We start from the raw sequence: 14,144 nt of genomic DNA on the forward strand, positions 1-14,144 counted from the left end.
GAGTGACATGTAGGAGTTTGCGATAAGAGCGATATGTAGGAGTTTGCAATATGTGGTTTGCAGGAGTCTCTGATTAGAGTGACATGTAGGAGTTTGCGATAAGAGTGACATATAGGAGTATGCGATGAGAGTGACATATAGGAGTATGCGATGAGAGTGATATGTAGGAGTTTGTGATAAGAGTGATTCGCAGGAGTATCAGATAAGAGGCTATGAGAGTGATTTGCAACAATCTCCGATTAGAGTGATGTGGAAGAGTCTCCCCTAAGTACCAGACACCCCTCTCCTCCCTGAACACGACAACTCGTCCCCCCATAAATTGCCAACTTTTGACTCGACCTCTTTATAACTTCCTCGCCTAAACTTTTCGTAATAATTCACTTAAGAATATTACTTTTCTCTTGTCTCGTATAAAAAGTTTATTCTTTTCATCGGGCCAAGTTTATGAGCCGTGTTCGCCGGGGCGGGTTATTCTCTCAAGACCGTTTTGAAACTTTTTGTCGGCAACTCGGCCTGTTTTATGTGTGAAAAGTTGCGGCTCGGCCTCGCAAGAGGGCCGGCGATAAACTGGCGTGTTTTGAGCGCATTTTATCTCCTTTGTTACTCGTTCCTTTGTTTACGCGACTTTGATGAGCCGCAAGTGCCGCGACAGCTCATTGTGTATTCGCGAAATCTTTGTTGTCGACCGTAAACATTTTACTGTCCCTTCAATATTACAGCGAGCTAAACTTTTGTCAATTTTATAGACCGTAACGGATGTTTTGTAGTTCCAGCTGTATTTTGACAACACCAACTAGTTGTTGATTTTCTTTTTTAGTCGGAGTTGTTCGTAAAAAATGTGTTAATGCCTGGCTTCCAGTTTGAGATACAGGTACAGCATTAAGTTCGCAAAGTTTAGGGTTAATTGTAAGACAGGGCCTTATGGCCCTAAATTCGCCCTTTTGTATATATAATACAAATAAAGTCATTTGAATTTGAATTTGAAAATGGTGACTGTAATTTTTGAAAAGGCAGAGGCTGTCTCATCGAATTATATTATTCAAGTACATGTAATTTATCATTAAAAATATTAACTGTTTGTTATTACGACTTTAGTTTCGATATGCAACTCGTTTTTTAGTAATTTTATTTGTATTTAAATCCCGTATAATACTATAAATCTTGGGCGTACACAAAGGCATGTAATTATTTATGGACATATGCACATTTGAATCACATTTCATTTCCTTAATGACGAGTTTAATTTTCAGGTGCGAAGTCTGAGGTCAAAAGGGTTAAGGTCTGATTTGGACATTAAGCAGACATTTCTAGAGAGGAGAGAGGAGACGTGCCAAAACTTCATCTCCGATACGATATGTCAGAAGATTCGTATCGGGATCGGATTTGGAGAGGTGACAGTCAGCAGACATCTCGAGAGAGGAAACGGGCTAAAACGTCATCTCCGATACGACATGTCTAAAAGTCAGAAGATTCGTATCGGGATCGGATTTGGAGAGGTGACAGTCAGCAGACATCTCGAGAGAGGAAACGGGCTAAAACGTCATCTCCGATACGATATGTCAGAAGATTCGTATCGGGATCGGATTTGGAGAGGTGACAGTCAGCAGACATCTCGAGAGAGGAAACGGGCTAAAACGTCATCTCCGATACGATATGTCAGAAGATTCGTATCGGGATCGGATTTGGAGAGGAGACAGTCAGCAGACATCTCGAGAGAGGAAACGGGCTAAAACGTCATCTCCGATACGATATGTCAGAAGATTCGTATCGGGATCGGATTTGGAGAGGTGACAGTCAGCAGACATCTCGAGAGAGGAAACGGGCTAAAACGTCATCTCCGATACGATATGTCAGAAGATTCGATCGGGATCGGATTTGGAGAGGTGACAGTCAGCAGACATCTCGAGAGAGGAAACGGGCTAAAACGTCATCTCCGATACGATATGTCAGAAGATTCGTATCGGGATCGGATTTGGAGAGGTGACAGTCAGCAGACATCTCGAGAGAGGAAACGGGCTAAAACGTCATCTCCGATACGATATGTCTAAAAGTCTAAAGGCTCGTGTCGGGCTCGGATTTGGAGAGGCGACTGTCAGCAGACATCTCAAGAGAGGAGACGGGCTAAAACGTCATCTCCGACGCGACGCTGATCTCTCTTTAACTTTCCCCTTAATTATGCAGAGACGCGCCGCGAGGCTCGGCGACAAAGAAGGAGGGAAGAAAAGGCGAGTCATTAAAAACACAATTACCCTCGCAGCGCTGTGTAATTTGTGTGTTTTGAAATATTAAGTTTAAAAACACCCCCGTAGCGCCGCGCTAATACGGGATAATTGAAATCCCGCCCCGCGCCGGCACCTTACGCTATCGCTATCGACCTGCCCCATTTCGCGTTCTAATCCCCGGCTTAGGCGCAGATTTGCGGAATAATTGCGCTCTCTATCCGCGTAAGCCCGCTATTGTTAACATTCCGCGCCGAGATGGAAATCCTGTTCCTCGAAGGCGAAGCATATACGCGCATTACTCGGTTAGGAATTTGGAGTATTCCGTTGTTGGGGTGCTTCAGCGCATCGATTTTTCGAATATAACGAACAAACTGTTGATGCCATACGTCGGATTGAATAACGCGCTTTTTCTATTTACGGCACAGCAGAAATTCCTGTGACCAACAAGTTACAGACTTATGCGACGCTAAGAGGCCAAAAGATTTGAATAGCCCATTGTCCGATTTTTTTATTCAAATGACCCAATAGTACTATTCTAGTCACATTCTTGGCACGGGCTCTGACGAAGGACCGAAAAACATGTCAAGCCGAAATGAACACGGGCCAAGTTAAACCTTAGAAAAAAAACAAGTGTTTATCTTGTAGCGATGTCGGAGGCGCGAACTGTTGTCGGACGTATCAGTGACGGGTGACGTCAAGCCCCTGGCAGAGTCCGTGTTATGATAGGGTATCTCGTGATAGCGGCGCTTGGAGGCGCGCGCCAACTGGCACCTCCGTGAGACGAGAATACGCGCACGTGGACATAGTTGGCTCAGTCTTAGGCCTTCTGACGACATTGTAGCGTCGCGCCTTGTGTGGTGTGTCCGCTTCAGCTAGGATCACGAATTCTTCGTCGGTGGTGTCAGTCCATCGGGGATCCTTGCTAGGACCGCTGTGGCAGGAGTTCGCTCCTTTGACACGTCAACCAATTCCCTCTGTTTATAGCATTCTTGTTAACGCTCTCAAACTATCATCTATAATCTTGTTGCTTTTGAGCTTTGAAAATTGCACTCAAAGTTTCTGTCGCCTAAATGCCTTTTGTTGAAGATCAAGTAAGCTCTTTGTTCTAACACTGTCCTTTTTTTATCTCTTTTGTAGTTATTTAGAGCGGTCAACAGGATTGTCGACAGAAAGGTAGCGGCGGACAGTTTTGAGTTCCACCTGAGCCGAGGACTTATCCGATCGGCTCGTACAAAATTGCAGCGGTGCAAATTCGGCCATGTCTATTCTTGCCGCGACTCGGTACGTGCCGGTCTATTCCTGTCGGATACTCCCGCGTGGCAATGGCCTACATGTCCTGGCACGTCGTCGGCCGCATGCCTTTCCCGTGTCTCATCTCACCTCCTGGGTGGACGCCAACCCGGCGGCTCGCCCCCGCCCGCCGCGCCGTAACGTCGGCAATTAATTTGCTATTGAGCCCGATGGTCTTGGATCACGACTTGAGGGCGCCGTTCTTCAAATTCATAGCTTAACGAGGTGTCACGTACACACATTTGCAAAAATCGTGTTCAAATTTAACACGATTGTATTGCTATTGTAACAGTTTTGAAAGGATTGGATGCAAGGCACCACGCACGTCTTCCTCGTGGAAAGTTCAAACTCGCATAAGTTTTCTGAATGACAATAACACTACAACAGTAATATCAATGAATTCTTACTTATTAGTTTAAGGCGTTCCATCCAAAATCAAGACAAACCACGGGATGTCAAGTAACTAATTAGGACCAATCACTAGAGTTCGCTAGTGAGGCGCGGTTGTAGGTCTCGACGCAAGATGGCGCTCTAAAGATTTCTAGTGAACTCCTGTGGTCTGTCTTTTCTGCAGTTCTACAATTTGCAATAGTGTTCAATTCAAGTATCAATACCATTTGAGATAGCGATGTGAATTGCAACAATAAAATCTAATTGTTCGCGCTGAAGGGGTAAACAAGTGTTGCAGATAAGTTAATTACGACTGTAAAGCAATCGCCGTGAGCAAAGCTAGCAATATAGTGTACACTCTGCTGCGAGCAGTACGTGTACTGTGTTCAGTATAATACGAGTGCATGCAACTGTTCCGCGAATTGAATATTAAATCATGTCACTAATTTTCGCTGGTTTGTTTCAGGGTTCTGATGGCGGGTCGATACTCTTCACGCCAACTGTTAGAAAACGTGAGTATCCTACCACCCGTACTGGAAATGTGTACGATCTTCCTCCATTGATAACATAACATAGCGTCTGTTTGCTTGTCCAAGGGAATATAAAATATGTTTTTGAAATTCACCTTGTATTATAGCCTCAAGTGCTTGTTACTTACGGTACCAACCCACTATCGTGTGGTTGTCTTTTTTTAGTATTCCATACAAGTTGTGTTCTCACATTACGTTAAGGTTTTGTATGAATAACTGAAAAAACCACAGTTAATATGATGCGTCAATGAATTTTCTGGACCTTCCATTGCATCTTTGTTTCACGTTTCCTTTTAAATAGCCGGACAATGGATCCTACTCTGTTTTCTGTACAAACTAAATGTAATTCCATTGTAATTAGTCACTAATGTGAGATACAAGAGGTTCACCAAACTCAGACAGTGTTGGTAACGCCAGAACTAAAACTGAAATCTCTGTGAAAGTCATCATAACACTTCATGTTCCATTGTCTCTGATTCAGAAGGATCTGCATGATCTGAGTTCAATAGACAAGAGTCAATACATTTAGTATTTTAGTGGTTGTCATGTATCTGACTGAATGGTGACCAAACAAAACATAATATTCAGTAAAATCCATGTTGATTGAAAAAGGAAATTTCCTTACTCATGATATTAAGCACCAAAATGTTAGGTTTTGCCAGATATATTAATACTAAAACATCTTCATTACAATTCATCATTGTTTAAATTGATTCAATCCCATTTGGTTTGTTGCTAAACTTCCTCTGTCTACAGATGACCTGCCGGTACTGCCCACTACCAACCACCTGCCCGTGTTGAACAATGGGACGGGGGGCACGGGGTCGCCAGGGAGGGGTAGTCCCAGCCCCCCACCACCTGTCAAGCCAGCAGCCATGGCGCCACCCCCCAGCACCATCCCCGCTAGTCCGCCACGCCCCATATCGCCCCCTCCACCCGCCGCTCAACCACTGCCTCCGCCCGCGGCCGCGCCCACGATATCGCATTTTCCAGTAAGTAGACCTAATTACTCCACCATTTTCAAATAAATCATGACCAGAATGTTTACCAAGTAACGTAGATACATTTTGTTTATTTTAAACAATATGAGTAGTACATTTGACTTTGTAATGGCCGTGTTTAAACAACTACTTTACTGCCTTGTTTGTTGTATCAGATCTCCTGTCTCGAGACTGTCTGTTTACCAAAAGTATAATTTGTTTAGCCCCGTATGGTTATTCAGGGTTTTAATATATCTGTTTTTATTTATTCAAGGTTTTGTATGCCTAATTAATTTATTTACCTTGTGGAGATTGGAGCCTCAGTTATAACAGGGTTTAAGACATAGTTAATTGCTTGTTACATAGAAACGGTGTAGTAAGTTATCTATGTTTGTGATACGTCACTATGTAACATATCTCAGTTTGAACTAAGTCGGTTAATGGTTTTCTTCCCTATTTAATACGATTGTTTTATGTTCCAGATTGCCAATGGTCCTATGGTCAGTCACCCCAGTCACAACGCTCACCCCAAGCCTCCGCCTCCTTCCCCGCCCACACAGATCTCCCACCCCACCCATTCGCCCAGGACCGCACCCCCAGTGGTGAGCTCTGCCTATCCTCCTCCACCTGTCAGTTACGCCCCGCCCCCCTCCAGCATGTCCCTCCAACCAGTGCCAAACCCCGCCTACCACCCCGTCACGACCAGCTATGCCCCGCCTCCAGGCTCCCTATACCAACCCCCGCTCTGCACCACCAACCTCAGTGCCAGCACCAACAGTAGCCCGGTGGTCGTGGCCGCCCCCAGCAGCTATGTGTCTTCTTCGCTCTCAATGGCAAACCCCTACCCGCCACTGTATGCACCCTACAACAATACCCCCTATCTACCCCCCATATCTCATGCTTCGGTAAGTGCCACAATTTGGTTAAAGTCACTTAATTTTAACATTAGTAAATCTATGCATTATTTGGGGTGCAGTCAAGGTGTGATAAACTGAATCAGTGTTTTTATCATCTAAGATCATTATGGCCCTCGATTGGGATGAATTAGTTAATCATCTAGGACCAAGAACATAGCTTGGAAAAAGCTTTGAGGGGGCGATATTTTTCCGTAGTGTAGACAGAAAGTAAGGCAAGTGCGGTCAACCGCTAATTCCCAATTTTGTTCCTTCTTCCCGTTCTTGACCCGTTTTACTTTCAGTGATACTGAATTATTTTAATAATAATTACCTTTTACTAAAAAAGTAATTGAACAAAATTGAAAGAATTGAAGAGAATTTGGTCCTTTTAGATCCCCTCACTGGCTACGTTTTTGTTTAGGACTAGAGAAAGGGAGAGTTTAACGCATATATACAGTGTTGACAAGTTAATGAGTACATAACATGACAACTCACAATATAGAATTGTGTGCCTGTCATGTGAAAGTCCTTCGTCAAAAAAGCCAATTGCCATGACCAAGGTTAATGGTCTCATCAGTCCACCACCTCTTATTTTAGAGTTCTTAACTCTCTCATTGGCATGCGTGACGTTATTATACTGTAATGATGACCGGATATGAGCTTTGCAAGAAGTATTAACTCATCATATGTGCCAGTGGAATATTAATTTCAGACTTGAACGAGAGAATGTAATCGTAATCGGTTCAAGTTTTCGTGGAATAAGTGGGTAGGTGAATACAAAGTGGGCCATGGGTCAGTCAGTACAAAGTGGGCCGCTCTTAATGACACGTAACACAAGCCAGGAGACACTGAACACTGGAAGTGATGAAGGTCTAACAGGGTCTGATTAGAGCGGTAGCAATTAACAGGTACAAAAACTTTAATTAGAGTGCAGCGCTTTAAATATTGCGCATCAAAGAGTAATTACAACTAAACGAGCACAGTGATTGGACTCGGATTCAACTTTGGGTTTTATTGGGTGTTTTATTACTGAAGCTTTTTGTCGGGGCTGTTGTTGAAATCATTCTGTCTGAAAAAAAAACGGTTTAATTTTAAATGTCCATTTAGGTTCTGATTAGAATTTGTGAATATAAAGTAATTTTGTTTAATTGACAAAGTGGATTTCTGCTGAAATGAAAATAGTCATGCAATTAACTAACTCATCGCAGATGTACTTTAATTTTACATCCATAAATAAACTAATCCAATCCCTTGCAATCAGTTCCAGATTTAATCTTGTATGATTGAATTGTAAACTTTTATGGCTATATGTTTTCTGCCTATCTTTGTGCTGTAAACATAGAAACAAGGGTAACCATTTATTTTATAACAATAGGTATATTAAGTAATTCGTAAATGTCATAAAAAACTTTAATAAAAGTTTTGAAAATCATAAAATTATATTTTTATTTTTAATATTAGTTCAGAGAATTAAATATAGAACATGACCTCCATAATATTAAAACCGTTCAAAAAGCTTACATGATAAAATTATCGAAACCTGTAAAGTTTATCCATCTACTTAATTTATGAATCGGTGGTTGAAGCCCGATTGGATAAATAATGCATGGCCAATCAGCATAATCTGAGCTCTCAACCCAGGCTAATCTACAATTAATGGGGTTGCAGCGGACGGAGTTTTAATCATGTCGGGCCGCAGAGTAATGCGGTTGTTGTGATATTTAAATCCCAGCATTATGGAAATGGGGCTGTAATTAGATATTGTCAACAGAGAGCCCTGTGGCCCGATGTGCTCAGCTTTACACGAGACCACATGACCAATTATCGGAGATTTCCAATATAACGTGTGCATAGCTTCCGGCTTATTGGGTTAGGGCAAATTAACATGCGCATGTTTTTTGACACCTTTCACAGAGGTGTTGGCTAGATTGGAATTCGACCAAGATCCAGTTTAAACTAATAACTCCTTTTCATGGATATATTTGTGTAGATATTTTGCTTTTATGGTGTTCAGGATATGTGTACAGCTAAAGTTACACCATCACTCACAATGAGATTTCATGATTAAGTAACTGACACACCCCGTGATATCACTTTGTGTTTATCACTCATTCACTCACTCACTCACCGTTATCAATTTTTATCATAAAGTTCTGCTTCAACTTTAATCATGCTGACGTAATTGGCTGCGCATCATGTGTTTTATCCATATACCTCACCAGTGTGCTTGTGAACCAATAATTTCTTCAGCATTTTCCAAACTGCATTGCATAATGTTTCATGTCAGCTAATAAGTGAAAACGTTTCTGTAGAGAGAACTATGTCCAAATTGTCTTCTATCTGCTATTAGTTAAGTGGTTTAATTTTTAGTGGAAAAGGCATGACCCATGTCATTAAAGCAAAAACAAAGAAACACAAACCAATAATTGAATAATCAAGAACTTGATTTTGTTCTCTGAGTGGTTTACTCGCACAATTTTCTTACTCGCACCTGGATGATGATTATTCATGTAATAATGAGTTTAATAGTTTGTTCCTGAGTAAATAATTTGATAGTTTAAAAACCAATGTTTTAATTTTAATAGTTCTGTTCATGATTGTTAATTTCATATAAACACAAGCAGGAGGTGGCATCATGTAGCGAAGAGCACATAAACAACAAAACAAATGTCAATCAAGCCTTTACACCTAAGTTACACCAATAATTGTTGACAGTGACATTTTCCACCAAATTACAGTTGAGTCGGATCATTGTGACTCGTAAGAGAACTACGAGCCGGGTTGTAAAGACTCGAGTACGAGCGCCAAGTGGAGAAGCGAGCCGTGAGCACACTTGTACAGCCAGCATAATTAAGATGACTGGTTTTACGGAGGGCTGAAACCCACTAATTACTCGTCAAGTTTCCTCCCTGCTGCGCCCCATTAATATTAATCAGCTACGTTGCACTCAGTGCTCCCAACCCGATAAACTTGTTAGGTGATTAAAGCATCAGCTGTATGATTAGCACTCGCTTTTATCTCTGAGCTTTCATTACCCTCCTAACATTCATCCCGATATTTTCAAGCTTCTTGGTTCGCTAATTAAGTGCATCTTTTCACATATCTGGCATTAATGGGAACATTCTTGGAAGCCATTCGCTGGTGTAATGTTTTCTGAACTTGAGAACTATTGTTACAGCTGTTTGTCTCATTGTTATGTGTTCCAAAAACAAATTTGTTTCCCCTTTGAAAATCTGTCTGCAAGGTTAAAAGTATGGAAAGTAGTGGGGGGGGGGGGGAGCATAGAACAGTGCTGGAATGCTAAAGCAGTTATTGCAAGAAAGAAGTTTTATGTTAATACTGTTTTTTTAAATGACAAAAGATGTTACTGTTAAACATATATATATATATATATATATATATATATATATATATATATATATATATAATATCTCATATCTCCAGACAGCGAGGATGTGCTGATTATAGTCAGTGTATCATCCTAGATTCATTTGATGATCTCCTTCACCCTCTCTTTATCATATTCAAGACACTGCTAAGTGCACTAAGATGGAGATAGATCTTCCTGTCATGCGTAGAGCTAATTTCTATTGGCACAGTACAAATTTGAACATATGAAATTTAGTTCTTTATCGATGCGTGTGGCCGTTCTTATTTGTGTTAACGTGACGTGCAACTGTTACAGAGAGTGAACGTGAGTCGCTCGGAGCCCCTGCCTGTGATATCCAGCAAGTCTGCGGCTGTAACGACGGTGGCCAGCCCAATTGTAACCACAACCACCACAACCAGCCACAGGGATATTGTCAGCACACCGCTGGTCGGTAGGAGCCACTCCCCACGTGGTCACAGTCCTACACGCGAGCGGGACAGCTACAGGTACACACTGATGTCACGTAGATTCACTTTACTTGTATGCAGTGTAGCTTGATGCCTTCGACTTGTTAGAAAATTAATACCATTTTCTTTATGCTTTATCTGTCTTACAAGTGTTGGTTATATATGACACTATTACAAAGAAAAGTATTAACCTAACACTTACACTGAAGTGACTGCCTTTCTCTATCAGTCTAACACTAACTGTATAAAGTACACTCAACAGTCTAAGAACGCTGAAAAAATTGATGAAAAACTTTCACTGTTGAATGAACTTTCTTGTATAATTCAAGAACTCATTAGTTGTCTGCCTAAATAAGATTGTCAAGAACAAAATCTGACTAATTTAAATTTTAAATAGTTTAATTTCAAGTTTATTGTGGAAAAATGATGTATACATAAAATTATTAATTCGACAGACAGTTTTATTTCCAAATCGTCAGTTGTATCTTGGTACAGAGAGTTTTGTCACATTAACATACTTAATAATAATAACTAAATTGAGGTCGTTGATCTAAGTAAAGAAAAGCATGGGTTAAAGAATTGATCCCTGTGGAACTCCGTATGGCATTTTTTATCTCTCTGAGATAGCATTCATGACCTGTGCCACATTTCCTCCAAACACATGAAAACCAGTCATGTGACATACCACAAGCACTGCAGGTTTCCAACTAGTGTAATAATGTTCCATGATACACACATTTATAATCCCTAGAGAGGTTTAGAAAAATTACAACACTTGTTTTCACTTCTCCAATTCTTTCTTTACACCATCTGCTAGGTTTGGTCAATGCATCAGTTGCTGACTTACTTTTTCTAGAATACAACTGTTGTATTTTTAGATTGTTACAGCTGTGTATGAAACTCAAGAGAAAGGATAACGTTTGCACAGGGTGTAAAGACCTACAAATTGACATAATAATCTTGAACATTATTGTGACTTTAGCTTTCAGTTACCAGTCACTAGTATTTAGTGTTGTATGGGACAAATTTGTCATGGAATGTTATGTTGCAGCAGTAACGTGAGTAGCCTGAGTCGGGGCAGTGTTACTCCAGTCAATTGTGCAGCCCCGCCATCAAACTCATCGCCGTTCAGTGCCCCCGCCCCCGCTCATACTGCCCCCACGCCCTCTAGTCTCGCTTACAGCAAGCCTCCTGTCTGGGTTGGGTAAGTTTCTTTCACAGTTGAATGAATCTGGTTCACGTAGTCTAAAAAAGTATATAAGGCAAAGATTTCTGTACCCCTGGTACTGTACAAGTAACATAGTTGCAGTCCTACAACATATACGTGTAAAACATATTTACCCTAATTTCATATAGTTCATATATTATGTAGTCTCTCTTTAAAAGAAGCATCAACATATAGTGTTCATACTGCCTAGTGTTTATTTTGGTCTCGTAAATAAAACATGATTAAAAGTGGCACAATTGTTTAACTGATAGCCTTTGTATTTTTGACTCTGTAAACTTTGGCCCAAACTTATCTCCGAGGTTAAATGGTGCAAAAAGTCAGTCTTTCAGTAGTTCTTTACGTGTTTATCTTATTTTTTTGTTGTTCAGTAACACTATCGCTCCATTCTTGAAATTCCGTCTAATTTTAGCAGGGCCCTTGCCCTTTGGTTCATCTTGTGTAAAGATATCTTAGGCTTAAGATTGATTAATGGGAAAGTAAAATATTGCTAATTATATATTTATACTCTGTAAATTAGGCCAATCTATGATTGATACTTGAGTGTGTATTTTGAATAATTTTGTTTTTGTTTTCATAACAAACTGATATGTATGTTCCAGTGGTTCCAGTAATGCGCAACTCTCACCCGCCACGTCAGTGCCCCGCCATCCCCTCAGTCACCCCCCTCATCCACATCCGTTCCCACCACCCATGTTTCCCCCGGTTGCAGCCCCGCCAGCCCCAACTGTCACTGCCCCCGTTCCTGCGCCTCCTCCGACAAACCCGAACCCATTCTCCGCAGAATCTCTGTTCCAATCAAGTATGTCAATACAACACGGTGATCTGTATAAAGGTATAAGTTTGTTTTTGAATTATTATTTTCTTTAGTTCCTTTTTGTAGTTTTAAATATTTTGTTTCATATTTTTTGTTTGTTTGGGGTTTGAAATTTTAATTTGTTTCAACGTTTTGAACTGAGTTTGAGTGTAATATGAATTTGTTATGTTAGAATTAGATTTAAAGAAAAATGTAGCTAATGTAAAAATTGTTTTTTGGAAAGCAATTTCAGTTTTTATAAAAGTGTAGTAAAAACAAAGTCATTAACTAAACTACATTAATTTATTATAAATCGTTTTCTAACAAATCCAAAACTTATCTAAAATACTATTAATATTAATCTAAAATGCACAGAAAAATATATATTCTGAATTTAAACAAGAGAGCTTGTTTAGAGAATATAAACAAACAGCTGTGCTAAAAAATACATGGCATAGACCATGTTAATCCAAAGACAGAACCAATAATTACTAGAAGAGATATTTTACCTGTTCAAAGTACAAAATGGTAAAGACGGACTAAAACATTGGCTTTTTTCTGAAATAAAGGAATTTAGGATTAAATGATTAAGTAAAAGTAGAATGCAATGAGATGGGATGAGTTGTTTGTTGCTTTGTTAACAATGCAATGCTCTTGACTCCAATAAGGATACATCTAAAAACAATATCCAGAAAAGCAAATTTTTGCTTTAATACCAAACAATCAAAACTACAAATGTGAAAATTAGACAATCAAATACTGTTGATGCGTTTCTTTAATGTCATGATATATAAAGTTCTCAATTATATTTTTTGAAGTTTAATGTTTATAACTGTATAAGGAGACAAAACAATAAGAGATGTAGATGTAAGTAAGAAAAATCACAGGCTAAAGGATTAATCCCTGTGGTACTCCATAGCGCACTCTCAGCCTCTCAGACAGGGATTTGTGCCATATTGCTTTCTAACACATGTAAGCCATTCAGGTGACAGCAAAATCGCATGCAGGTGTCCAGTGAGATGTGCCGCAAGGCAGCTTTCTTCTTGTTTCATAAATGCTCATTTTTATTAGAATGACACATAAAAATGGTCATAAATAAATATTTTCTGTTGTGCACATGTAACAACCAATTAAATACTAAAAAACCTTTCATATATGTAAATAAATTAAGACTTATATACAATGAATAAGATACATTTTTTTGGGGATTACATGATTTCATGTTTTTCAGACCAAGCGGATCTGCTTAGGCGGGAGTTGGACAACAGGTTCCTGGCGTCACAAGATCGTGCACTGATACCGCCACCGTACTTGCGTACGGAGATGCACCACCACCAACATCAGCACACTCACGTGCACCAACACACGGCGCCCTTGCTGCCCCCACCTCCCTCCACACTCTTCGCTCCTCCAATCGTGAGTATAATTACAATCGAGTACTGTTGAGGTTATATTTGAATAAGATCAAGATACAAGTTTTAAAATTACCTAGAAAACAGAACTACTCATTTGCTTTTTACCAGTCCCAGTGGCTGAACATTGAATAAGTAATGCATAGAATGCATAGACTTGAGTCTGATCCGATGTTCCGTTCCAGTTCAAGGACATTCCAAAGATTGGAGGTGTCGAGTCGCCGTTCTAACCGCCAGAACCTAGGTTTGAGCAGCTATCCCGGCTTCTCCCCGGGACTGCTCCACCCTACTATGGGGGCGGCCACCCCCTTCGCTCCTCCCAACCATCTCCCCACATTCACACCAAAGGTGAGTTACCCTTTATGTTTGTGTCATATTTACAACCAAAGTGCATACTATGGATATCATCATCGCTTTCACTGTTTTCCTTGTATTAAGATGACTTAGGCTGACTTGACCTGCTAACCATAGCAAAAGAATTCATGAAAGCTTTTGGTCCATAATTATCTAAATTTAGTAATTTTTACCAGAATAAAGACAGAAACACAATTAATGCAGTTATTACA

At 40.3% G+C, this 14,144-nt stretch overlaps 1 protein-coding gene across 1 annotated transcript in view; it reads left to right on the forward strand.

The window, feature by feature from the left end:
• LOC124367665 (extensin-like) overlaps positions 1-14,144 on the forward strand; it is a 128,529-nt gene that overhangs the window by 97,907 nt on the left and 16,478 nt on the right. Inside the window, 9 exon segments of the mRNA XM_046824673.1 lie at positions 4,369-4,414; positions 5,189-5,424; positions 5,895-6,317; positions 9,994-10,184; positions 11,197-11,349; positions 11,973-12,172; positions 13,398-13,582; positions 13,764-13,805; positions 13,807-13,926. Of these exon segments, the coding sequence (XP_046680629.1) occupies positions 4,369-4,414; positions 5,189-5,424; positions 5,895-6,317; positions 9,994-10,184; positions 11,197-11,349; positions 11,973-12,172; positions 13,398-13,582; positions 13,764-13,805; positions 13,807-13,926 (1,596 nt within the window).

Source organism: Homalodisca vitripennis, chromosome 8 (genome assembly GCF_021130785.1).
Source record: "Homalodisca vitripennis isolate AUS2020 chromosome 8, UT_GWSS_2.1, whole genome shotgun sequence".
NCBI lineage: Eukaryota > Metazoa > Arthropoda > Insecta > Hemiptera > Cicadellidae > Homalodisca > Homalodisca vitripennis.